General features: G+C 36.2%; 2 protein-coding genes across 3 annotated transcripts; one reads left to right on the plus strand and one right to left on the minus strand.

Moving 5' to 3' along the window:
• Nucleotides 1-3,209: 3,209 nt before the first annotated feature.
• lsr (lipolysis stimulated lipoprotein receptor) lies at nucleotides 3,210-13,980 on the minus strand. Its single transcript, XM_063016619.1, has 10 exons — nucleotides 13,885-13,980; nucleotides 10,677-11,003; nucleotides 10,275-10,394; nucleotides 8,889-9,035; nucleotides 8,433-8,627; nucleotides 8,219-8,275; nucleotides 7,833-7,961; nucleotides 6,621-6,897; nucleotides 4,707-5,157; nucleotides 3,210-4,436 (listed from the first exon to the last, which is right to left on the minus strand). Exons 1-10 carry the CDS (start codon nucleotides 13,922-13,924, stop codon nucleotides 4,401-4,403), a joined length of 1,779 nt encoding a protein of 592 aa, XP_062872689.1. The 5' UTR covers nucleotides 13,925-13,980; the 3' UTR covers nucleotides 3,210-4,400.
• A 1,706-nt stretch (nucleotides 13,981-15,686) lies between these two features.
• tmem106ba (transmembrane protein 106Ba) lies at nucleotides 15,687-24,362 on the plus strand. Of its 2 annotated transcripts, none has more exons than XM_063016457.1 (8): nucleotides 15,687-15,760; nucleotides 17,830-18,026; nucleotides 18,657-18,720; nucleotides 19,457-19,616; nucleotides 19,728-19,868; nucleotides 21,198-21,247; nucleotides 21,327-21,380; nucleotides 22,308-24,362. In XM_063016457.1, the coding sequence occupies exons 2-8, from the start codon at nucleotides 17,837-17,839 to the stop codon at nucleotides 22,426-22,428; spliced, it is 780 nt and encodes a 259-aa protein (XP_062872527.1). In that variant the 5' UTR covers nucleotides 15,687-15,760; nucleotides 17,830-17,836; the 3' UTR covers nucleotides 22,429-24,362. The 2 variants fall into 2 exon arrangements, with proteins under 2 accessions (XP_062872527.1, XP_062872528.1); XM_063016458.1 differs by having other exon boundaries at nucleotides 15,704-15,760; nucleotides 17,835-18,026.
• The last annotated feature ends 1,356 nt before the right edge of the window (nucleotides 24,363-25,718 follow it).

Below are 25,718 nucleotides of genomic sequence, written 5' to 3' on the forward strand. Positions count from 1 at the left end.
CTGTTGTAGGTGCACTTGGTAGATGTACTCTCATTTATTACTAACATGATTTGTCTATCGACATTTACTTGATACATTAATTAAAAGAGACCAGGTCTATCTGTTATATGAACATGACTTTATATACAATGCTTTATGTAGTAAACTCTCCTTAGATATAAAAGGAGCATGACTAAAGTAACTAACACTCAATAATAATCACAGCTGCATATGTGAATTATATGATTAACACCATGTGAAGTGCAAGACCATTAGGGAAACAATTCTACTGCATTTTTCATTACAAATAATATAATAAGCATTATTTTGCTGATAAAACATTATCTCACAATAATGGAAAATGTCCAGGTGTCAGATAAGCACTAATGTTTCTTTTGGTTAGCAGTGGTTTCCTCTTTGCTACCCTCAAATGAAACCAATAAAAACATTGCTGTTATAAAAACTGGCCTGAGCTGAGGTTAGAGGCATCAGCAGTTCATTATATGTTTTTCTTACACTCTTGTGGGTAAATTGTTGCAAAGTCCTTGAGATCTTAACAGGTCACTTTGACTTATGTTTTACGTTTTGTGTAATGATCTATATTTTTGCTGCAAATACAGTTAGTCAAATGATTACATGCACTTTGAAAATGTTGATTTTCATGATTATATTGGGATTTTACTGATTGCTGCAACAGTTCTTTTCAATGGGTAGTGATGAGAGCACATACTTCGTAGTCCAACAACTTTCACAAGTTTATAACTTGTAAACTAGTATATTTTGGAAAATTCAATTTTCCTTTTCAGAAATATGAATACAGCAACCTAGATTTTTCATTTGGTGGTTTAGAAGTCAGTTGTCAATTAACATTGTGGCATGGTCTCCTAATTCCCTGTTAATGATAATTATTGACTTCAACTGGTGACTTTGTGCCCATGTTGATAAAAGCAATTTGACAGCACCTATTAAAGTACATGGAACAATGGTTTCTTGCCTAGGTTGTGAAATAAAGAAAAAATATAAAACCCAAACTGTCACCTTTTGATGAGCAAAACCCCCCACCCAAAAAAGACCTGTATTTTTTTATTCCCAGCAGCCTCTAAACCCATGGCAATGTAAACTTGCTTGACTGTGCAAACCCTGATTTGGGAGCTTCTAATTTATCACAGACCTGTATTTAATGTTTTTGGATTACTTTTGTCCACCAGAACACACTTTTTTAGCATAGGGTAACAGTTTTCTACAGTTGGGGCCTTATTTATATGGGCACACAAGACACCAGTTATATGCAGTCATAATCACATACAAGAAACAGTTGGCCAAATTAAATTCACCTTTAATCTGTGTATTTCCCTGCAAGACCATCTCACTTATTTAGAAGTAATGTCAGAAAAGGCGCTGGTTTATGTGCCAGTTAAAATCTCTACACTAATGCAAAAATCATTGCCAGCAGGCTAATACTTGTTTTAGCAATGCCAAAGCAATTTGGAAAAGTTTCAAATACAAATCTTTTAGAGAGACTGTGCACAATTAGCCACTTAACAACAATACTTATTACATATTTAAGTTAAAAAGAATCTCATTGCTGTTTTAGATTTAAATTGACCACAATACACTCTCATACATAATAACAATACACAACAATGACATTCATCATTTTCAAGCAAAAATTTGCATTAAACAAACTTAAAAAAGGACTGCTTATCACCCATAGAATGATCTGAATATATTAAACATGGTTTAATTTTGGAAGAAGAAAGCTTACCTTCGAGAATGATCTTCACTCTGTAAACAGCCAGACTGAAATGCCAGCAAAGCCAGTTTGGTGCCAATCTGTCTCCATGTCATACTTGTGCCCAGCCCTCCCTCTACATCCCTACGTTTTCCATCTCCCTTCCCTTACCAGCTTTACACATATTCTATTATTTATGTGCTACAGTTTATTATTGGGGTATTTTTTTGGGGGGAGATTAATATGTACTGCTTTTATCATTATCAGACTGCAGAGATGTTATGACTGATGTTCTGACTATTCAGATGTTTGATAATTTTCAGCACTACATATTTCTATATTATTTTCATATTTCTCTCAGTTTACTTGTTTACTGTCTGAGAAAATGTATTTACTGCTAGAGGCAAAAAAATTGCCCTAATTTTTTAAGAAATAAAAACTTTCAGACCCAGACATGTTTCAGTTTGAGTTATATCGTTTTCATATAAAGCTTAATGAATGTGTACAGGAAGCCTATTTAAATACATTTTCATGTTTATTTACCCCCCTCCCACCAGTTTGCTGCAGCAACAAGCAGTGATGAGCAGATGGAGACATGGGTCTTGATGTTGCCTTTTAGGTAGGACCAACTATAGGTAGGTAGGACCATTAATTTTGGCTTTGGCTATTTTTTTAAGTAAAATTTCCAATTAAAACTACACTCCCTAAAAGTAGCCACCCCTCATATTTATTGAGATAAGACGTTTCATAAAATGTTACCTGCACCCCAGTCAGGTTGTACAGATAGTCCAGCCTCCTCCAGGATGAAAAAGGAAATGTACCACAGAGGCAAACATGCATGTCTACTAGATCGGAAGTCTGATTTCACCTAATGTTGGTATTTGGTCTGAAGTGGCTGTTGCCATCTTTCCTGTTAGCTTCCAATAATGAAGGTTCGTGTCTCACTGGGTAAAGACACAGTGATGCTAAACTAAAACCTCATTTAGGGCACCAGATGGAGAAATGTGCTATCGTTATCTTGGGAATCTACCAAATTGGCTCTCATCCGCCTGAAGAGGCATCAAGAGACAAACAGGGATTCTTTCTTTCAGCTCCATTTTCACAGTGCACGACAATAGATTTTGTCATTATTGACATCTCCAAGCTAAAAGAAAGCCAGCAATATGTGCTCATGAGCCAACTTTTAACACGTTAACAAGTACCGGCTCAAAGTCGGTGTCCCAATTTATCCAAAACCATTAAAGGAGCTTATGGTCAGGCATTTTGCAGACCACTGGAGTTAATCCAGACCAAACTCTCACCTTCAGTGGAAACCAGTTTATTACAAGGCATCACCCATACACTTAATACCAATTTTGGGTGGTGGCTAAACTTTAACATGACCCAACATGACAAATAGGATGGTTTTATTTCATATTTCACAAGCAATTGTAGCTTTTTTTCATAAAATATTTGTTGTAAACTTAAATAACCATAGTACACTAAAAGCTGTAGTCATGAATGTAAAAGGAAACAACAGTCAGCTAATGTAGCTTTGTAGATAGAAGGCAAAACTCAATAAGCTTGGGTCACCACAATGACTATTGTAAGCTGTCTCTTCACTTGCAAAATAATTTTAAAAAATGATTAATGCCATCTAGTGGAAAAAAAGAAAAAACAACTTTTATTTCAATTAAACATTTTATTGTAAATTAATTAATGAATTAACAAAAGACATTATTGTAAAAAAATCACATTATTTAAAAAATGTACAAAAGCAATGTACACAAATCCCTGATTAACAGGCTCATTGTTTTTGTGACCACGCACAAAATGATTTTTTAAACATCTCAGAGTATCATTACATTGCATTATTCTTACTGTAATATTATTGCATTAAATCAAAAGTGCCCAATCTTATTTACAAATGACTGGCATGGCTGCTGATCTTCAAACCAAACACAAAAACACCTGATACAACTGAACAATAGTGTTTTTGAACTGGTGTATTATTTGCTGATACATTTTGGCAGTGTCAGGCCTTGACCAATCCTTGCTCATAAAGAACTATCCTGGTCGTTCCTTTTAAACCAACCCATGATTGGTTGATTGAATATATCCATTGTAACATTTCTGACAGAACAACCAGAACTTATAAGGTCAATTAATAATGTAAATAATTTAAAGGATGAAACTAATTTATAAAAAATAGTTTCAGGTGAAGTTTGTGCTTGGTTGGAATTAAACTACATCCAAACAGACCCTTTACTACCACTGCTACTATATAAAAAAAAAAAAAACACACTATACAATGTATTTAATTACATGTGATTGAAGCATCCAAAAATGAATGCTATGTTTAAAATTCATATTTGGAATAAGATAAAGCTCTGATGTTAGACTTGACATCATTTGGAAGCCTTATGTAAAGACATTTTCAGTATTAGAAAGATATTAAAACAGAGTATAACTACAATTGATTTACAATTATTAATAATATACATAAACAGATGGGCATTTAAGTCCTTAAAAACAAAGATATAAAAGTATAAATGTACTGAAACAGTAAAAATGCAGGTAGGGACACACTCACAAATCCCATCATCCACATGCACATTCCCATGATTAACCATTCAGCAACTGACACAAATATATACACTTATAAAAAAATGAAGACATTTAGCAACTGATTTGTCGACGTACTCGTGCTTTACACCACCAAACTCTCACGACTTACTGCTCCGTTCTGTGGGAGAGATAACGTTACATTAACGACAGGGTTCTGCAGACTAACATTATTTTCATCAGTTTGGTTTAATAACATGGCTGTAATGTGATGAACCCAAAGTTTAGGAGAAAAATGCTAAGTCAAGTGAAACTGCATATATGCTGCATTTAGCTGCTGCAAATGTGAGTAAACGTTCCTGTATGTTCACCCCCCCATTACCATCCCATTTATATTTTCACCAGCGACCCTCACTACTATCAAAAAAAAAAAGTCAAATTAACCGCTTACCTTTCGGAGATTGCTCTTCTTGGATGACGCTAAACTCTCAGTATCCTCTAGATAGGATGGAGGAGGGGGGAGGCCAGAGTTATTGAAACGATGGTGGTCAGGGTTGCCTGCAGGTCGGGTCAGTGGAAGCGGTGGTGGCCCCCGATGTGGGCCCTTATGGCGATCGGATCGCTCGCTATCACTGTCAAGGCGCTCGCGGCTCCGTGCTCTCTGCTGCTCGCCCATTTTCTTTCTCTCCATGGCCTCACGCAAAAAACTGTCATCATATGCATCTCGGCCTCCGCCGCCACGTTCGAGATCCATCAAGTCATCACGACTACGGCTGCGTCGGCCCTGAAGGCCTGCCCGAGGGTCACCACGCCAACGATCTTCAGGGGAATAGTCACGTGTGCTACGGTCATCTGCAACACGGTCGTATCCCCGAGCGCTGCTGCTCCATTCATCATCAGAGCTGTAGGGAGGAAGGTAACATGAATAAAAATGATGAAAGACTGCACTGTCTAAAAGGTGTTCCTGCTCTGCATCTATTGTTTTATAGTGGCTCTTGACATTATTCTGCAATGGGTTAGTTAATCTAACCTGCAATTTGCCATCATACTTTTGGCAACCGAAATCTGTGATAACACAAAAGCATTTATTTGATCAAATAAATTCCATCAGCTGTATCAAATAGGGTCCGTTTGTCCAACAGTCTTTCTATAGTGTCATCTGCTGCTTAGTAACCCTGAATTTTAATCAGCAGCAGAGTGATAGAAACAAAGTGACCGGAAGTCTTTTTCAAAAGGAGCTGCCAACTTTCAGAGACAGGGAGAAGTGAATGTTAGCTATGAAAAGCAGGCAGTGTCATTGATGCAATAAAATTGTGAAGGGTTTAAACTTGCAATAAGAAGCAAAGCTACAGTTTGTCTGAATGTTTCAGTTCTTCCAACTAATTTTAATACAAGATAAAAACAACACAAACACATGCAGCTTTACATTATCATTTCATTCATGTGAAAAAGTACTTGCCCCTGATGACCCTTGGCACTAGAAACTGCAATTAAACATGTTGTGTCGTTGTTTTACGGTGAAATGCAGTGCTGAATTTACGCTACGTGAAATGAGACCCATATCTTTCAAAAAGCTCCCCCTTTGACTCATCAGTCTACAAAATGATTATCCCAAAAGTCATGGGGTTCATTCATATGTTTACTAGCAACTGCTAAGCCTTGGTGTTCTTTTTGGTCTGTAGTGATCTGCACCTTGCAACTCTCCAATGGATACCATTTTGGCCCAGTGACTTTATTGAGGAATCATGAACACTGACTGCAGCAAGCAAGACCTGCAGTTATTTAAATGTTCACCTGGGCTCTTTTGTGATTTTCTGGATGAGTCGTTGATGTGTAGGCCGACCACTCTTGGGAAGGCTTACTACTTTTCCAAGCTTTCACCATTAGTGGATAATGGTTTTTACTGTGGTTCACTTTAGTCTAACCCTTTGTTTTCCAGCTGCATGAATCTTAAAGCTGCTTTTTGTAACATTCTAACCTGCTTCCTGTTGCCAGACTGGTTCTATTTAAATGATGTTTAGATTTAATCATGTCTAGGCATGGCTAGTAACCCAACTGAATTTGGCTAACTGGTTGTTTTAGTAGCTAAGGAGGCAATCACTTTATCAAAACAGATTTAAACAGTCAAAACAGCATTTTTCTTCAATAAATACATTTGTCTAATATTAAGTAGTCTGATGTATGTGGCGATAACAAAAGTTATACTGTGTCATTATCAAACCAATAAAGCAAATGGTAGACATAAAGCTTTTGTGCACTGCTTGCAACTCACCAAGCAGCACAATCCCAGCATCAGTGTAAAATTATGCTGAAAATGTTTATTCATAGACTAAGCGTCAGATTCCTAAAACTTCTGATTTCTCACCCTCTTCTGCCGCCTCTGTCCCGGGGGGGACAGTCACGGTCTCTATAATTTCGGCCAATATCATCAAGGTTATCCATAGAACGAGCACGTCCAGGTCGGTTGGGTCCGGGTCCTCCTCCCCTTCTGGGGTCATCTCGCCTCGTGTTTTGCGATACACTGCTTATGGTGCTCATGTTCTCATCATCATACACTGTGTTCAGGTGAGGGGGTCTGGAGCGGCCACGGTTACGAGGATCTCCGCCATCATGAAGGGAACTGATCTCACTCATCGTGTCAACTGTTAAGAGAAGGGGGGGTTTGTAAAAGACATTAAGTCATTAAGTGTGTGAACATAAAGAAAACACACACACACACATATATATACATATATATATATATATATATATATAAGCAATAAGGTAATACATATTTTAAAAGTATTAGTTACAACATGAAACAATCACCCCCCTTGTGCACCAAGCCAAATGGAGAGTTAAAAAAGTCTGAAGCATATTAAAATTAATCTGAATCTGTTGAATATCAGCAATTACCAGTGACAAATACAGGCACAGACCTTTAAATTTTTCATCGGTATATACGCTTTTTTTTGTACTACTATCTTTGGAGAAAAATATTCAGTGTACCTGTGCGGGTGCAGGCGTTAGTAGTTGCAATACAAAAATCCGATTGCATAAGCCACTAATCTTTTACAGAGCTTTTCACTCAACTATTATAAAGCTAATTCATGAAGCCTTCTGGTATGTTTTTGTATTAGGGCAACCTCCTTAGGAGAACAGAATAGGCCTCATCTCCTCCGGAAAAATAACTGGGTTTAGCTCTATTTTATTTATCTGGGAAGCCAGCTTATACAGAAAACATCCACATTTACCATAGACACTGACCTAAAGCAGATATAAAACCAAAGACTTACCACATGCGGTGCCACCACGACACTCAAGTGTAACAGTACTTTTGAGTTGATCACACATTTTTGATTACTGACATTTTTTAAAATGGTAAAACGTCTCCAATTACAAATAATTAATCTGTGTTACATTTTTCACTCAGTTATTGAAAATGTAATTTGTCAGTGGTAATTTGACTATAAATCATGTTAAAGATTAGTCTTCCTCTGATTGACCTTCTGTATTTACAACAACCTCTCTTGTAAATCTTAAAATACCAGCCCAAATGGGTGAAGTACAGAACAGACCCCTGCCCAAGAAAACTCACGGCGACTGTATTTGCCTGGTCCACCTCCAGGGTGACTGGGATCCAGGTTGGCCACTTCTCGCTCCATATAGTACAGCAGACGTGTGGGATTCCCATCATCGTTAGCCTGGATGCGGTACCCACTACGGGCTAAAACACAAACACATGTGTGGTCATAAATAAGACATAAAAGCCACTAATTATTCCCATGCAAGTACTGATCAGATTCATTCTCTGAATGCTTTTACGGGCCGTGTAAACATGAAATCCTTTTTCTGAAAGAAATGTACTTAGATCATACGTTTTGTAGGACTATTCATCATAATACAGTTCTTCAAAACAAAACAACCCTGACATCAAAAATACATTAATTTATTGTGTTTTCTTTAACAAGTACTTTTACTTACTCTGGCCTGCTCCGCTGTCATGGTCACGTAACAATGGTACCTGAGACCCCTGGCCAACTAAGCAAACAGAATACACAATTTTAGGACAACTCAAACCTTTTGAAATATTAACATTAAACTATTTGAACTAGAATCCCATGTGTAATTGTTTTGACCAGTCGTGCTAAAATGTTAAATTGAATATATTTATCTTGTGGATAGATGGGTTACCAACCTGAGCTGGCTGTATCAAACTCCCTGCCATAGCCGTTAGAAGGGGGAGCGGCAATACCCTGAGGCACTGGAAGCAATGGGATTGCAGGAGAAGGGCCTCCCACATACATTGGCTGTCCATACATACTGGGAGCATACATGCTGGCTGCATACTGACTGGGAACTCCCGCTTTTACCGCTTTACCTGCTTCATACACTTTATAAAAAAAAAAATATACAGAGTTAGCAATACTCTAATTAGCATGTACTGCTTACTAACATTATATGGTACATACAAAATGCTAATCACACACCAGTTATGTTGCAATATTGTTAGATGCCTCAATGTCTTCAATAACCAAATCATTTTCATTTAACTAAAATAATAAATGCTATTCTCCAGTGAACTGGAGCACAGATATGTGGAGATCAGTAGCGTTAGGATAAAATGAATGAGTAAGTGAGTGAGTGTACTTACAAGCTCGTGGGCAGCAGCAGCGTTCTGGGCAACAAGGGCAGCTCACATAACAGCAACATGTGTGAGGACAACACTGACACCAACAGATCCCAATAAAGAGCAGCAGCAAAAGGAATCCAAGCACCACCAACACCACCAACAACCAATCTGAAAGAAAATGAGAAGAGGATAAAGAACAATGTGAATAAATCTAACAATTAGTACAACACAGAAAGAACTTACTGGGTATTGCCATAGCTAAATATAGTAGGTTTGGAATGTGTCATAATTCTGACTTTAAAATAATAGGAACTGCTGTAAATACAGTTCTCTGTAAGGGCAGATAGCATGCTAGGCTACACTAGGTAGTGCTAAATATCAACAATCAAAAAACCAAAGTGCCACTGAAAGAAAGAGAAGAAAAACCAGTTGGACAGGTGTGTTTCACAACAGTTATTTTGCCACAGAAAATAAAAACAACCAGTGTATGCCAGTAGTGCACAATCTAAGGCTAGAAGCATGCCTGAACCTTTTCAGTCCTTGAAATGAAGTATCTTCAACAACAACCTGCAGGCTCAGTTGTTCCTCTAATAGTTTATCATTTTAGAACAGGAAATGTCCTCTATGTAAAATAATTTTCCTGCACAATTACTCCTTTTCAATGGAATTCCACTCAAGGGAAATTTTGTATCTGATCTGCAAGTGTCCCAGTGAAATGACAACTATTTTGTTCCTTTTTGTAAAGCTTATACTTGCTTACATGTTCAGTATCTACAACAACACATATCTGAGGCACCCTGTGACCTTCAGCTCAGTTTATCTGTTTAGGCTGTAGATTGCTTTGTACAGTTGATACAAATCCATAGCTCAAGCGGGCATCTAGCACTACAGAACTGCACTCAGTATACCTTCCATGATCAGTAAGTCAATGCCAGGCAGCAGGTCTGTAGTATTTGACTTTCTCTCTGTGAAAGAAGGAGGACAAAGCCATAATTGAAAAACGTTCGGCTACATCTACACAAACAAAACTTAGCCCTGAAAAAGCTCTAGCCTACAGCCTCATTATTTTAGCCTGCGATGGGCAACTGCTGAAAGTGGGCCAACTCCAATGGTGTAGCTGAAGAGATATGCACAGATATGCCATGTAGTCACTTTTTAATTGGGCTTCTTGAGCATACACTGACTTCTAAAGGCGAGTTTAAGTATATTCCTCACTTCAGATTACACCACTGGCCAACACCACCACAAACCACAAAACTCCACACCCTCACAGAGACTATCCCACTCAACATAAACAAATGTATTGGGAGACATGACCAAGGTAGACTTTGGATGTGTGGATGTGTGTGTGTGTGTGTGTGTGTGTGTGAAATAGTTTAGTTAATAAAATACAGCAATAATTCTTACCCAGTACAATGAGCTCTGTATAGTCCTCGCCATTTCCTGACAGGTCCTGTGATGAAGCAACATTGCAGACATACACACCGCTATCACCCCATGCAGTCTGGGCAATGTTGAGATCGGCATCTAAAAAAGATTACACTGGTCAAATCATGTGTAATGCAGTCAAAGACGTACCTGTCCTTGATTATTATTATTATTATTATTATTATTTGGTATATAGGATGTCAGCAGCACTCCTCTGCTCTGTGTGCAGCCTGACACAGAGTTTCATGCTAATATATTACATGTAGGTGTTTTATATTTTTTCACGTCCAACTTCACGTCCAACTTAACAGTTTCTACATTTACAAAAACCAGAATGAAACAGCAGCCAGAGCAGAAAATTGACTTCTCACTATTACTTACTGTTAACGATGCTAATCTTGCGACCCTGGTATTCAGTTCCCAGAGTGACTGAATTCTGCTTAGAGGCGATAATTCGTACAGTTCTGCTACTGTCTGAACACTCAATATTGGGGTTATAATTGGGGTTGGCCTGGGCCAGGGTGTTCTCTGCACTGCCTGGATTCAGGGCAGCCTGGATGGGGTCTCTGCAGAAAGATTTGTACTTCCATTGAACCAGAGGAGCCATTGTGGCTGTAGTAGTGTAATCACATCGCAGAATGACTGGCTGGAACAGGATGACCACGTAGCGTTTCACTGGGCAAACAACATTGACTCCCATGGTAAAACCTGCAGGAAAACAAAGTTTAGAGTAAACAAAAAATACTTCATGTGCAATCAAAAGCATTAAGAGTTCTTACTTCAGTGTCTTAAAGAGCTACCATACATACTTTAAATTGTATTAACATTTAATATTCTCTAATTACAAAGGAAATTAAATGTAATTGCTCCACAAATTGCTAAAGAAATCTCCCACAATCTGTAGCAGATTTTACATACTCATCTCAAGTTGTTAAAATATCATACACTGTGTTTAAATGATCATTAACTTAAAGCAATAGACTTAATTTAAAGCTAAATAAAGCAAAGCAGGAAAGTTTATAGTTACACATCCTTTCTTCAAACATTCAAACTGTATAAAGTTAGCAGTCTTGTAAAAAAAATGTTTCAAGTGTTTAAGAAAATATTACTGTTAAGGATGTCAATGATTAATCACACAATGTCAAACATACAACACAGTGATTTAGCTGAATACTTGAACAAAATCACTTCAGGAACTGAAAGTGTGCGGCTACTATTATTCTAATGCAAACAGTAAAAGTGATATGCTTCTGTGGTACAGTAGGAAATTCTATGCAACCAGAAGAGGGGAAAAAAGATTGACAAAAGTTTGTTTGTTTATTAGGATTTTAACATCATGTTTTACACTTTGGTTACATTCATGACAGGAACGGTAGTTATTCATTAGACAAGATTCATCAGTTCACAAGGTTATATCGAACACAGGCATGGACAATTCAGTGTCTCCAATTCACCTCACTCGCATGTCTTTGGACTGTGGGAGAAAACCGGAGCACCCGGAGGAAACTCATGTGGACACGGGGAGAACATGCAAACTCCACACAGAAAGGACCCGGACCACCCCACCTGGGGATCAAACACAGGACTTTTTTGCTGTGAGGCGACAGTGCTACCCACTCGAGGACAGAACTGAAATAATTAGTGGCTCAGGCTCTGTATCAGACAGCGTTTGACTTTATCTGATTCACAGACACATTTTCTGCCATAATTGTGCTTGATAATGACATCACAGATCAGGCATGTAAATACTGGGGGACATTGCACATAACTTGCTAACAGAGTCGGTTTGATTACTGACAAATTAGAAGACACCTTTTATCATCATACAGATGCATGGTACTTTTTTTCTTTGCATATATTGGTTTGGAGCAAAGTTGAGGTCATTGCAGCACACAAATTCAAGTACTTAAGCATGAGTGAGACTGGGAAATCCCTAGAATGCCCTGTAAGCTTCTACTACAGACTCAGTCTTGTACTGACTGATTCGCAAAATTAAATAACTGATTTAGCATATATTTAGACGGTACCTTAACACTGCATTTAGCTTAAGTTTTGGTTGTAAATTGTGCCAATGCCATTTATTATGTTCCCAGACAACATGGCATGGAAACTAGTAAAGTTAATAATACTACAATGAACTAACTAATGGAAGAAAACTTCTATTGTTGTCCTGTTACCATTCAGATAACAAATCTGTACATTCAACAAACACAATGAACTTTCCTTTAAGAACTTGATCTCTTCCTGAGTAAATTTACTGAATTTGGGGGAAGGGGTGTCTGCAATTTACAAAAAAGTTTGACTTGCAGCAAGAAACTTACTATAGCAAGATCGTGTTTAAAAACAGTGTGACAGTACATGGGATAAAATGCTAAACTGGGGGTGTTGAAGTGGCAGAACGAAACTAACAGCTTTGGGCTATGACTCATAGGTGGTACATAAAAAGAATCTCTGTTGGGGCATGCAGTGACCATCTCTTACACAACATTACACAAAATAAGATAATAATAATAATGCATGTCTCTTTTTAGGCAATTCAACCCTAGTTATTTTTGATTCATCACTGATGTACTCTTATGTGACTGTTGGGAAACATAAAAATATAATACAATTAAAAACAACAAAACAGACCATAAGGGCCTATCATTATTACCAAATCCAAAATGTTCCTCACTCATTAATCAACCTTTATATAAAAAAAAACAGGTTACTGTAACAAGAACATGTTAGACCAAATTTATGTTTCTACAGTTAGAGAAACAAGTATAAACTTCACAGTACATCACATCCATGTGCAACTTAGATTTGCTGTATTGTTTTCTTCTATCTTTCTTACAATTAGGAAACATGACAAACAGATGTTACAAGGTTTAATCGCATCTGTATTATTCAACAGACAGTGCATACAGCCACCTTAACTTATACAAATAAAATGTTTCTTTATTTTGTACTCACAAACATTAATGTGTTTATATGCATAATACACATGGTTAAAACAAAATGATTAGAAATATGAAAGTATTCAGCTACCACAAATCTGTTACAAAATCACTGTTAATTACAACTTTAAAAATTCACTAAATGTTCAGTGATAATTGGTCAAGAGAATAGCTGGGCCATGAAAGGTCCTTCATGTATTTCAGATACCAGTCTAGGGTTATTCTGGTTTTATGTTTAGGGTTTTCTTTATAAAGTCCAGATAATTCACCAGCAACGTGTGCAGTAAAGCAGCACCATGTCATGATGCTCCCACCTGGATACATCACTGTGGGTAAAGCATACTTGGGATCATAGGCTCAAATGTTCTGTTAGCAAAACAAATGTAAACGGATCACACTGATTTGTTCTTAACCCTCCGTAAACCTAATAACAGAACAGGTCAGAATTAAAGCAGGAGAGTAACCATTATCTATTAACATAATTATAAACGCCTCAAGTTATACAAATAAGCTTTTTGTAAGTCGTACGACATAAAAATATTAACATGTTAATTTTAAAATGCAAATTTTGTTAGTATTCTTAAATAGCACTTAATTATCAGTGTATGAATGCTAAAGTTAATATAAAGTAAATAGTGAACCGCCCGTACCTGTTACCATGCAGAAGATAAGGACTGAAATTAACCGCATTTTTATATATGTTTACCTCTAAAACTACAACTTAAAATACTTTTAATTACAGTTAAAATAATAAAGTATACAAAACACGTCTACATCAGAACTTTTAAAGTGTGTATGTAGTATTAGACAGGTAAATCCTCCATTTTGTTCAGGCTGTGCTGTAGGTGTAAGGATGTAACCTGAAACTCAGCAGGTGAAGGAGGAAGATAGACCGTACCAATGAGCAATTACCCTGAAATGAAAGGGGACTTTTGAAATATTGTTTTAAACAACTATCAGTAATGTGTTTATATGAAAAGTGTAATTACCATAGAACTTGTTGATTTAAAATAAAAAGAACTTAGTTAACGTTTTTTGTTCTTGTTCCGCCGTAAATATAATTACTTTTGAGTTTCATAATGAGGTGGCTACGCCCGGTAATCCTAAAAAATGCGAAAAATGGTTTAGTCCAGTACGCAACCGAGAGGTTTAATGATTGTTGAAACGACGCGAAACTGAAGTTGGAACAAACGTTCATGTCTCGCCGAAACTACACCAGATTAAGTCAAAAGTTTACATACACACATGTCATACTAGTCCTGGGATTTTTCTGTGACCTTTTTATTAGAACACACTTCCTTAACCAAAACACTTTGCTGTATAAGGTTCTTTTACTTGTTAGTAACTGTATTACTACATGGGGTGACATGACTAATTTAACAGCAAATACTAAACTGAGTAACAAGCATTACCATGGGAATGTCCCAAAAGCTCTGTACAGATTTAGTGAAGCAGATTGTATACTACATTGCTCCCTAAGGTCAGGAAAACATGTCAATTACGGTGTACAAGGATTACAAGAAGACTAGCAATTTAAATCATGTAATGTTGGTTTAGTCTGATAGATGCTGTTGAACTAGTCCTATTTACATGGGCACAAATAAGTCACCAGCTGTAATCAGTCATAATTAGTAAAGAATTTTTTATTTATTTATTAGGATTAGGTGTAACTTGGCCAGATAGTTTTGTTAAAAGAAAATGTTATTAATGTGACTGGCTATGATAGAGCCAATTTCTTGAAAAAAAAAAAGAAAAATATTTTGATAAACTGAAGCATTGACTGCTAAACATCATTGTCTGATAATAATGATATACTTATTATTTATCATTATTATTATTGTTCAGACTTTTAACTACCACATAATGAAAAGTTTTATTATGAAAAATAACTAATACATACAGTGGGTATGTTAAAAAAGTTATTTTGTGAAAAGAAAATATTATGAATTTGACTGGCTATTGTAGAGCCACTTTCTCGACCAAATTCAATAATATTTGGGATAAGCACTGACTGCTAAACATCATTGTCTAACCCTAATAGAACTAATGATATAATAATAATAATAATAATAATAATAATAATAATAATAATAATAATAATTTTTCATTATTGTTCAGACTTTTAACTACCACATAAATAAAACTTTTATTATGAAAAATAACATAAGATATTGCAGAGCCAATATCTTGATCAAATTCAAGAATATTTGGGACAAGCACTTACTGCTGAACATCATTTTCTAACCTTAATAGAACTAATGACATCATAATAATTATTATTATTTATTATTATTGTTCAGACTTTTAACTACCACGTAATGAAAACTTTTATTATGAAAATAACTAATACCGACAATGGTCGTGTTAAAAAAAAATAGCCAATCAACATAAACTATTGACATGACTGAATAGTCAGAAACCCAATCAGACTTGTGGGCGGGACTTGTAGTATTAACACAACACAGGCTCGGTTATGTAAAGAACTGGTGCAGTCGCAGCGAGTCTAAATAGGAGATAAAGCTAAAGGTAATAATGCCTTAAAATGATTAATGTAATGTTGTTATTATTCAAGATTTTTATATGTGGTTGGTTGTTCAATGGCTGCTAATTTTAAATCGTGCTTGGGTTTTTATAAACATGAACAAACGATTATACATGAGTAAATTATAATAAAGAGAACCAGTGTAACCAGTGTTTCTGTTCAATCCGAAATAATCCGACCTGTGTTGAGATCCAAATAAAGTGTCCGGTTTTATATAGTACAGTACAATGTGTTCTTATTATTAGTGCGCCATTACAACACCGCTCACTGTATACTGTTTAATATTCATGCTGTAGCGTCATGACATGAGGATGTAAAATATTACCCACACTGTTTTATACCAGTGAGCCAAACACAGTCACCAAAACAGCACATTCAGCAACTCACAGCTCTGCATCGTCCCAAAAACTGTGGATTTGAATGTGTAATGTATTCAAATGTGTCTTTTTTTTTTACCTTAACCACCAACAAACGACTGTCGCCTCACATCAAGAAGGTCCTGGGTTTGATCCCCAGGTGGGGTGACCGTCCGGGTCCTTTCTGTGTGTAGTTTTGCATGTTCTCCCTGTGTCTGTGTGAGTTTCCTTCGGGAGCTCCGGTTTTCTCCCACAGACCAAAGACATCCAAGTGAGATGAATTGGAGATACAGAATTGCCCATGACTGTGTTTGTTATTAAACTTGTGAACTGATGAATTTTGTGTAACGAGTAACTACCGTTTCTGTCATGAATGTAACCAAAGAGTAAAACATGACGTTAAAATCCTAATAAACAAACAAATCAATAGTACTTTCTAAATCTGTATCTTTCATATTGTGTTTTGTTACAATACTATATTACAAATTAAAGTCCTAGTTTAAAACCTCTCCTAAACCACAACGATTGCTCTCTTTACTCGCAGTGGTGTAAATAAATAGCTTGGTAAAACTGACATTAAATGCTCCTCATCGTGTTATAACAAAGCAGTAAATGATAATAATGATCTTTGTAATGCCTGACAGGTTTAAACGGTACTATCAGTTTTTGTAAATTGAGAAGTGTACCATGAGACTGTAAGTTACAATGCCTGAAACTTTAGATGTTAACTTTCCTTTATTACAAATGGCACCAAACTACATTCGGAACGAATTTCATGGTCACAGAATCGCCTGTTTAATGTAGATTTGTAATTTGTGCCCTGTTAACTGTAAATTGTAATTGAACCGCTTGATGAGTATTTGTAGTTTAGCTGTTAAGATACTGGATTATTGATCAGAATGTTTTTGGTTCAAGCCCCACCACTGCCAAGTTGACATTGTTAAGCTACACTTGCTTGTATTGGATTTGTTCATAAATGTAAGTCGCTTTACATGAATGTCCACTAATGCCAAATATGTTTAATGCTCCATGTCAGTTTTTTATGCATTATAAGGAATTGTTTGCTATATAAACCCTGTAACATTATAAAATCTTTAAACATCTTTACATTATTTATTACAAAACTGCTAAAAAGTCAGCAATAACAGAGCGTCAGTTAAAGTGAAGGAAATAATATTTTACTTGTAGTAAAATATAAAAAGGTTGATTTCATTGTCTGAAACACCCCTGAAAAGGTTAGGATAGAGGCAAAATAAGAGTTTAATTAAAAGTTTATTAAATGTTCAAGTAACACCAGTTAGGCTCAGTCTTTGCTAGCACATATGGGCCATGACTCACCACATTGTGCCATACATCATGACTTAATTGTCATGATCAGTGTCACTGTCCGTTCAAAAAGAACAATTCCAAATGCAAGATTGAAAATAAACGTTTAACATTTACTGTATGTACTACTGTTAAACCTTTCAGGGAATCTGGAAAAAAATCTGGAAACTTTCAGATGGCATTGCGTGAGAGTCCGTGATGGTACTGTGATAAACATAGCGTCATGGGAAAACCTACAAGAAAATATAAATGTGACTAACTGCAGATATTTTAATATATCATTTAAATGTGCACCAGATCTGTGGTTACTAAAGATGAATGAATGTATATATGAATAACAGTATTTCTTTTCTTTCTCTCTGATGTGACAGTGCAGCCATGGGCAGGTCATTTTTATCTTTGTTCAAACGCAAATCGGAGAGTGATGAGAAACTGACACAGAAGGAGACGAACTCGGATGAAGTAGACGAGGACAAGAATGACATTTCACAGTTTCCTTATGTTGAATTCACTGGTAGAGACAGTGTCACTTGTCCAACATGTCAAGGAACAGGACGAATACCAAGAGGTAATGACATTTAATTAACAGTATTTCAATTTGCTGGCTGTTTAGTGTGCACAAATTATTAATTCAACAGCTAACACCCCAAGCAAGGGAATCTACCTGTGTGCTTCCCCAGACCCGCAATTTATTTGGAATGGTACCCAAAAACACTGCAAATTGAAGGTGCCTTGAAAAAAAAGTACCTGTTGCAACACAAAGAAATACACAAAGCAACTGGATCCTGTTAAATTCTAATTTGTATTAAATACAAATTAACAGGAAAGGTTATTAAGTTGATATGGTTTTTTGAGTGATTAAAGACATTCCGATCACCCCATAGAGCTGCCTACTAAATCACATTTCCACCAGGAGAACTGAGGCCCCAAACACAAATTCTTATTATACTGGGAAATGGTAGTTGAAATGGAAATGCTAATTCGAACATAGCTACTGGTTGTCAACTAGAATACATCACACCAGAAATCTTGAAATCTAATGTACTTACTTACCAAAGTATGTTTTTCTAATAGTGTTCTAAGAGATTCTTTTACATTGTTCTAGGTCTAAGGCCTTGATGTGGTGCAGCTTAAAGCTTAATGTCTGATAAACTGAACCTGTGAAATTAGCTCATTACATATTTTCTTTTGTACCTAGAACAAGAGAATCAGCTTGTTGCTTTGATACCATACAGTGACCAAAGATTAAGGCCAAGACGAACGTAAGTTTCTCAGTTATAATATAATTTTGGCAGTCCGGGTTGTTGGTTTTGGAAGAAACCAGAGGAAACCTAAATAGACATGGAGAGAACATACAAAACCAAGGCACAGAACCAAGGACTCTAGGGATGTACAACACTTTCTCTACTAGCTTTGCTGTCTGCAACATCATGATATTTAATGTTGCAGCAGGCAGTGTCTGTGTGACACAACACCAGGGTTCCAGACTGGTTCCAGACTTGGGTTCAAGCCTCACCTCTAAGCTCTGTCTAATAGCAGCTTGGTATGAATTGGCTGCTTTAAATTGCCCATAAGTGTAAGTGAGTGAATAAGTCTGTGATGCCCTGTTCTGACCTGGTAGAGCTGGCACCATGCCATGCTAATAAGGATGAAGCTGTTACTAAATGTTAATAGTAAAAGTAATGTTTTTGTTTAAATTGTTCATTACTTACTTAGAATAGTTTTATCATACATAAACATAAGCACAAAAACAAAGTTATTTTGCATGCGATAGTCAGGTTCATATCAAAACAAAAGGGTGATATGTATAATAAGAACTTTGAATGTAAATTAGTGAAATAATGTCACAAGCTATTTTGTGTTCTACCTGTTTTTTCTTTTGTTTTGTTAGCTAAATCATTTAGTGTTACAAATATGCAATAACAGATGCAATAAAAAAGGGGACAGATACCACCATAGTACCTTGTATCAGACTGTGATGCTGTTCTGTTATTACAGAAAGCTCTATGTGAGTTTGTCAGTGCTGCTGTGTCTGCTGCTTTCTGGCCTGGCTGTGTTTTTCCTTTTCCCTCGCACCATTGACGTCACCTTCATTGGAGTAAAGTCCTCTTACGTCACATTTGATACAGAGCAGCGAATCGTCTATCTCAACATCACAGTGAGATCTGATTCTTAATAAATTAGCCAGCTTTTAACAAAAAGTGTTTTTCCATATTTGCACCTGATATACTGTATATTTAGATTTCAATAACTTTTTTCCTCATTTCAGAACTCTCTGAACATCACTAATAACAACTACTACCCTGTTCAAGTGGCAAACATTACAGCACAGGTGCAGTTTTATAAGACAGTGATTGGAAAGTCACTGGTGAGCAATGTGACAGCTGTTATGCCTCTGGATATGCGACAGGTATGTTCTACTTGATGATTAATAATAACAGGTTTTAGTTATTAAAGCAATAAGCCACGAGAGGCCGTGCGTTACTGTGATTTTAGCACGGGGATGAAGCGGAGTGCCTAAAACTTCTTTCCCCGTGCTAAAATCATAGCAGTAACGCACGGTCTCGAGTGGCTTATTGCTTTTATAAAACGGCGGTCAACATAAAATACAATAAATACAACAATGTTTAATTCATAAATGTATTTATTGTGTATAAACTTACAATAAAGCATTCTTCCGCGACGCCAGGTAGTTCGATTAACAGTGTTGCTAGGCAACATGAGGGCGAAAATAACATTAACTTTCTCTTTTCAGTGGCGTATTAATATGGAATGATGTGAGGTGGTCCTAGGTGTGCGTTTATCGGGGATTTTACAACGGCTTCGAACGCGGCTCAGCCAATCAGATTTTAGGACCGGAACTATCCGTTTTATAATAAATATTTTACTTCAGCTTTTTTATGTGCCCATGCAGACCTGATCATAACGATGTGCTTTTTTTTATAAAACCTTGTCGAGGCAAACTGTAGCAACAGTTCACATTTTAGCACAACAGTGAGCCCAAGCATACAGCAATAGCAGCATTCGAGTGGCTTCAGGGAAAGTCTCTGAATGTTCTTGAGTGGCCCAGCCAAACCCAGACTTAAACCCCATCTGACATCTGTGGACAGACCTGAGAATGGCAGGTCACAGATCCTTGGCATCCAGTGTGATGGAGCTTTAGATGATCTGCCATGAGGAATGGGATAAACTGCCCAAAGCTTGTAGAGACATTTGCAAGAAGACTTGTAGCTTGTTGCTTCTAAAAGAGGCAGTGGTAGGTTAGAGTAACTACAGTTTTTAATAGGGTTGTTTTGTCATTCAACAGTGTAAAGCTTAAAAATCAACCATTAAATGTGTTGGCTGAAAAAATGCATTTAAAGAATTGAGGTACATTCCTAATTTCATTCAGGATCAACAAGTACTGTTACATTTATTGTTGGGTGACCTGTACGTTTAAGAGAGACCATAAATAAGCCATCCAACACACTCTAAGTTCCTATTGTGAGAATTTTGTAATGCCTGCGGCTACAGTGTTTGTGCCTTACTAGCGAATAAGTCATCAGTTACATTTCGGGAGTGTCTCTGTATGTTGTTTTGTAAAGATTATATTCATAGTGAGTAATCAGCTCCATTATTAACTCTTAGTCAATGTGAGATTGAGATAACAATTTCATTGAACACTGAGGTTTTACAGTTTTAGTGCTGAAATCATTTGTACCATGTGACTCTGACTTACTCTCGACTGTGTTTATTTCAGGTTGACTTCTCTGTTTCTACAATTATAGCCAATGAAATGAGCTATATATTGTAAGTAATTTCTTAGATTTACAATGGAGTTTCTTGCATACAGTGACGTGTATAATGTAACATATTACTTATGTTTTAGTGACTTCTGTACCATGCAGTCCATCAAAGTGCACAACATTGTGGTCATGATGCAGTAAGTACACATACTTCAGGGGTAAAAAAAATTTCTCACACAATTCGCTTTAATCATAAAACATATAATAATAAAATAATTAGTGGTTTAATTATTTAATATAAAATAAATTATCCTAAAAATGGTCCCAAACACCTTTAATCCCAAAGACAAAAAAATGTATATATCAAACAATGGCTATATCAATCTGTCTAGACATGATAGGGATATATTAAAGTATTTATTTGCATTATTTAAGGGTAGGATATTTTAATTAAATAAACGCATGATTAAGTTATGCTCTGCAATGACTTGGTGCCCTCTTTAGGGTGTCTTGTGTTTCTGGGTGACATGGACTCTCTGTGTGACTGATGGTGATGGTGCGATTAATGAAGATAAATGAATGAATACATGACCACATTAGACACTACTTGTATTAATATACGCTATATGGCCAAAAGTGTCTGGACACCCCTTTTAATTGTTCGATTCACATTGCTAATGAGTGTGTGAAATAATTTACATGCTTTTAAATTTGTGATAACTGGGGAGGGCCCCACATGATTGTGACACTCTGCACAAAGCGGGGTCCATTAAGACAGGGTTTGACCAGTTTGGCTCGGTTAAACTCCAGTGGCATGCACCTAAGTCCTGACCTCCACCCCAGTGAACACCTTTGGAAAAAACTGGAAAGCTGATTACACCCAGGACTTCTAGTCCGATGTCAGTTCTGCACTTTATAAATGCTCTTTTGACTAAAAGCCTTCCCAGAAAGGTGATTTACTTTTCCTCTGCTTTGTTGTTTGAACTGATTGTACTAATAATTCAACAGCTTTTGACCAAACACAACAATAATTAAACATAATATTTAACAGCTCATGTTCATAAATTGTTCATATCTGTATTTATTTCACTTTTTCATTTTATCATGTGCTCTGTGTTTCTCAGAATGACTGTGACCACTGTGTACTTTGGCCATGCTGAGCAGGTCTCTCTGGAGAGATATCTGTATGTAGACTGCGGCGCGAACACCACAAGCCTAAACGGGCACATGACTGTCATACAGTGACCCTCTTCACCATGAAATCAGACTGAAGGCCACACTGAGTGACTTTCCATTTCAGTTAGTGAAGAATCCAGTACTGATTATCGGGTGCTGGTTATGGTCAGGTCAGAATGGCAAAGATTTAGATAGAATTCACATCTTTTCAGTTTATCAGATAGAAGCACTTTTAGGGATACAGTTGAGTTGTTTTGAACTTTTATGTTTTTTATTCTTCACATTGTGCATGAAGAGTTGATGGTAGGAAAACACATAATTCATATAAAGTTGCTGGCCTGCAATTTGTTGACTGCAATTTAAAATCTAGGTTCATTTATGAAACACCACTAACACTTTTCAGTTCTATATTTACTATTGTCATGTAGAACAGTTATAGTGAAGTACGCACTTTTTGAAAAATACGCTTTTCAATATTTTACAAGCATTTTTTTAGTTTTAGGTTTAATTAATTAAATTAGATTAGATTAGAATGTCTTATAAACCGTAAGGGGTTAAGAGAGGGTCTTTTTAATACTTTTCAGAATTTTACACATCATGTATCTGTAGCATTTCTGATTACTATTCAAACCTTAGAGTTCATTATTAGTAAAAGTCACATTTCGGTGCCACTAAAGCAGTGGTTTTGCATTGTCTGTTTTGCATTTCGGCCTTCACTGCGTAGAGCTTTTGGTGTATATATTGTGTCCTCAGACTAATAATAAAGTCGAAAAACTTATATTTCTAATGTTTTACACTTTTATCAAATTAGTTTAATCTGTGTGACTTCATAAATAATACGTCTACTTCTAGTTTGCAGAATTTTGCATGAATTTAGAATAAATCAGATTTTTTTCTGTAGAATTGTAACCCACCAGTACTACACCCCTGTGCTAACAAATCTTAAACGTAACGTGTTAGTTTTGACAAAGGTAAAATGGCGTTTCACCCATTTGTTATAAGGTGATAGTAAATTACATCTGCTTGAGAGTTTTTGTGAGCCTTTTTGAAATTAATTTAAATATTTCATGCCAGGATTCATAAATAGTTATACAACTGTAATTAAAAGTGGAACATGCATGTTTGGCTTTTTTAAATTAGAAAAGGCAGTTTAATCCCAGAGTTGTAAAATAACTTTATTCATGATGGGAATGAGCCACTGACCTATTTGACTCTACAAACCCTAATAAATCGTGCACATATACACCAAAATATTTATTGACCCAAATATTGTACAAGATACTAATTCTGACTATTAACAAATGGTCCCAAGGCAAATGGTCAAGGGGGAGTTTTTGACCACCCTAAACAAATGCTTTATTATGGTGCTGATTTTCTGAGATGAAAACTGACACTCAGATGCACTTATACAGCTTATTTATCCTTATTTATGGAATATTTTTAATTTACACAGCAGTTTACATCAGTTTATACAACACATCTTAAACAATATTTTAAGAAAATGACAAATATAGTATTTTTTTTTTTAAATAAAGTATTTTTTTGCTGTAACATCTACCAAGGCTGCTTATTGACTACAACTGGTTTTGGTTTATTTACACTCCCCTGTTTTTCCTAATCCTAAAATGTGTGGTTGAAACTAATTTTAAAGATGTGTGTTTAAAGAATCACGTTTAACCTCCCTTTCTGTTTGTGGTATAACAGTAAATGTGTAAGTTCTAAGTGTTGTTCATGTAGATGATGGCTTTCACTACAGATATTTGAACATTAAATGTTTTATTCACCTTTCTGTTATTTCATATACTGCTGAAATGTAAATAAAATTCATTTTGACATTCATATTAATAAAAGCTGTTGTTATTTCATCTGATTTTAGTTTGAGGTGTTGTTTTATCGTATTTATGGATAACCTTTCATTTTTATAGCTCTGTTGCTAAACCTTTAATGGTCATTCAAAAAAAAGTTTGTGTGCGGTGAGTGAAACATGATATTTCATCAATTAAGCTTGTCTCCTGTCATTTTTTAATAGCATGGGAAAAGTGGGCTGGGTCCTGGGGACCTGTGTTTAATCTGTGCTTAAGGATAATGACTGCTGAATTTGGAATGTTTTTAATAGTTCAGCATGGGTTTCCTCCAGATACTCTGGTTTCATGCAGAAGGTAAAATGACTGCACTAAATTGACAAAAGGTGTGAGTGTGCTTATTGATATGATGAACTGGATGAAATGAAATTTGTATTTCTTCCTTGTGCCCAGTGTTTCTGGCCAGTGGTGGTGTCAGGCCTACTGTGACCTTGACCAGTTTAAAGTGGTTAATAAAAATAGACAAATGTATGTAGAAAATGCCAGGTTTTGCTGGGTGTTCAACTGATTAGTGCTTTTAGCACCTACATGCAATTGTGTTATCTGCTGTGCCAGCATGCCCCTAGTATGTGAGTGTTACAAAAGTATTTTATAGTAAAGAGTAAGCACTAACTGGTGCAGCTATGGTACATGCCCACTAGATGGCACAATTTTATTGGAGAGATAGACACGTGTCCTCAGTTCCCACATCTTGGTAAAAGCCATTTTGTCAAAATAACCGATTTTTTAAAAGTATATTTTAAATCGTGTATATTTAAGTAAATGCTAAGTAAGTTTAAAAAAAAAAACTAAATTAGTTTATTTCTGTTGATTACCTTTATTATGTTTTAACAAATAACTAACACTTTAATTGTGCTTGCTCTCTGACACAATGGACCTAAATCAGTGCACAATATGTTTTTGCATTTTTACTGCATTTTCCCCAATTTCTTTTCCGGTGTAAACGTATCCAATTACCCAATCGCATTTCACATCGACTGCTGCAGACCTCAACTCCCGACCAAGGAGGCCGTGACTAACACACACCTACACACTTATGGCACAAACACACACACACACACACATACTAACTTTTTACCTGTGCAAGGCGGATTCATATGGCGAGTCTGGAGAGTCACAGACTGATTCACACTACAAAATTATATACAGTGGGGCCAAAAAGTATTTAGTCAGCCACTGATTGTGCAGGTTCTCCTACTTAGAAAGATGAGAGAGGTCTGTAATTTTCATCATAGGTACACTTCAACTATGAGAGACAAAATGAGAAAAAAAAATCCAGGAAATCACATTGTAGGATTATTAAAGAATTTATTTGTAAATTATGGTGGAAAATAAGTATTTGGTCAATAACAAACAAGCAAGATTTCTGGCTCTCACAGACCTGTAACTTCTTCTTTAAGAAGCTCTTCTGTTAATGGCACCTGTTTGACCTCGTTATCTGTATAAAAGACACCTGTCCACAGCCTCAAACAGTCAGACTCCAAACTCAACCATGGC

This window comes from Trichomycterus rosablanca, chromosome 20, assembly GCF_030014385.1.
Source record: "Trichomycterus rosablanca isolate fTriRos1 chromosome 20, fTriRos1.hap1, whole genome shotgun sequence".
In the NCBI taxonomy this organism is placed as follows: Eukaryota; Metazoa; Chordata; class Actinopteri; order Siluriformes; family Trichomycteridae; genus Trichomycterus; species Trichomycterus rosablanca.

What these genes read in the sequence shown, in the direction of transcription:
- lsr (XM_063016619.1), bottom strand. Translation starts at nt 13,924, where the DNA reads ATGCGGTTAATTTCAGTCCTTATCTTCTGCATGGTAACAG. An exon ending in CAAGATTAGCATCGTTAACA is followed by an intron (nt 10,395 to 10,676) that starts GTAAGTAATAGT and finishes AATCTTTTTTAG; the next exon opens with ATGCCGATCTCAACATTGCC. An exon ending in GTTTGATACAGCCAGCTCAG is followed by an intron (nt 8,276 to 8,432) that starts GTTGGTAACCCA and finishes CTGTTTGCTTAG; the next exon opens with TTGGCCAGGGGTCTCAGGTA.
- tmem106ba (XM_063016457.1), top strand. Translation starts at nt 17,837, where the DNA reads ATGGGCAGGTCATTTTTATCTTTGTTCAAACGCAAATCGGAGAGTGAT. An exon ending in AGATTAAGGCCAAGACGAAC is followed by an intron (nt 18,721 to 19,456) that starts GTAAGTTTCTCA and finishes CTGTTATTACAG; the next exon opens with AAAGCTCTATGTGAGTTTGT. An exon ending in AACATTGTGGTCATGATGCA is followed by an intron (nt 21,381 to 22,307) that starts GTAAGTACACAT and finishes TGTGTTTCTCAG; the next exon opens with AATGACTGTGACCACTGTGT.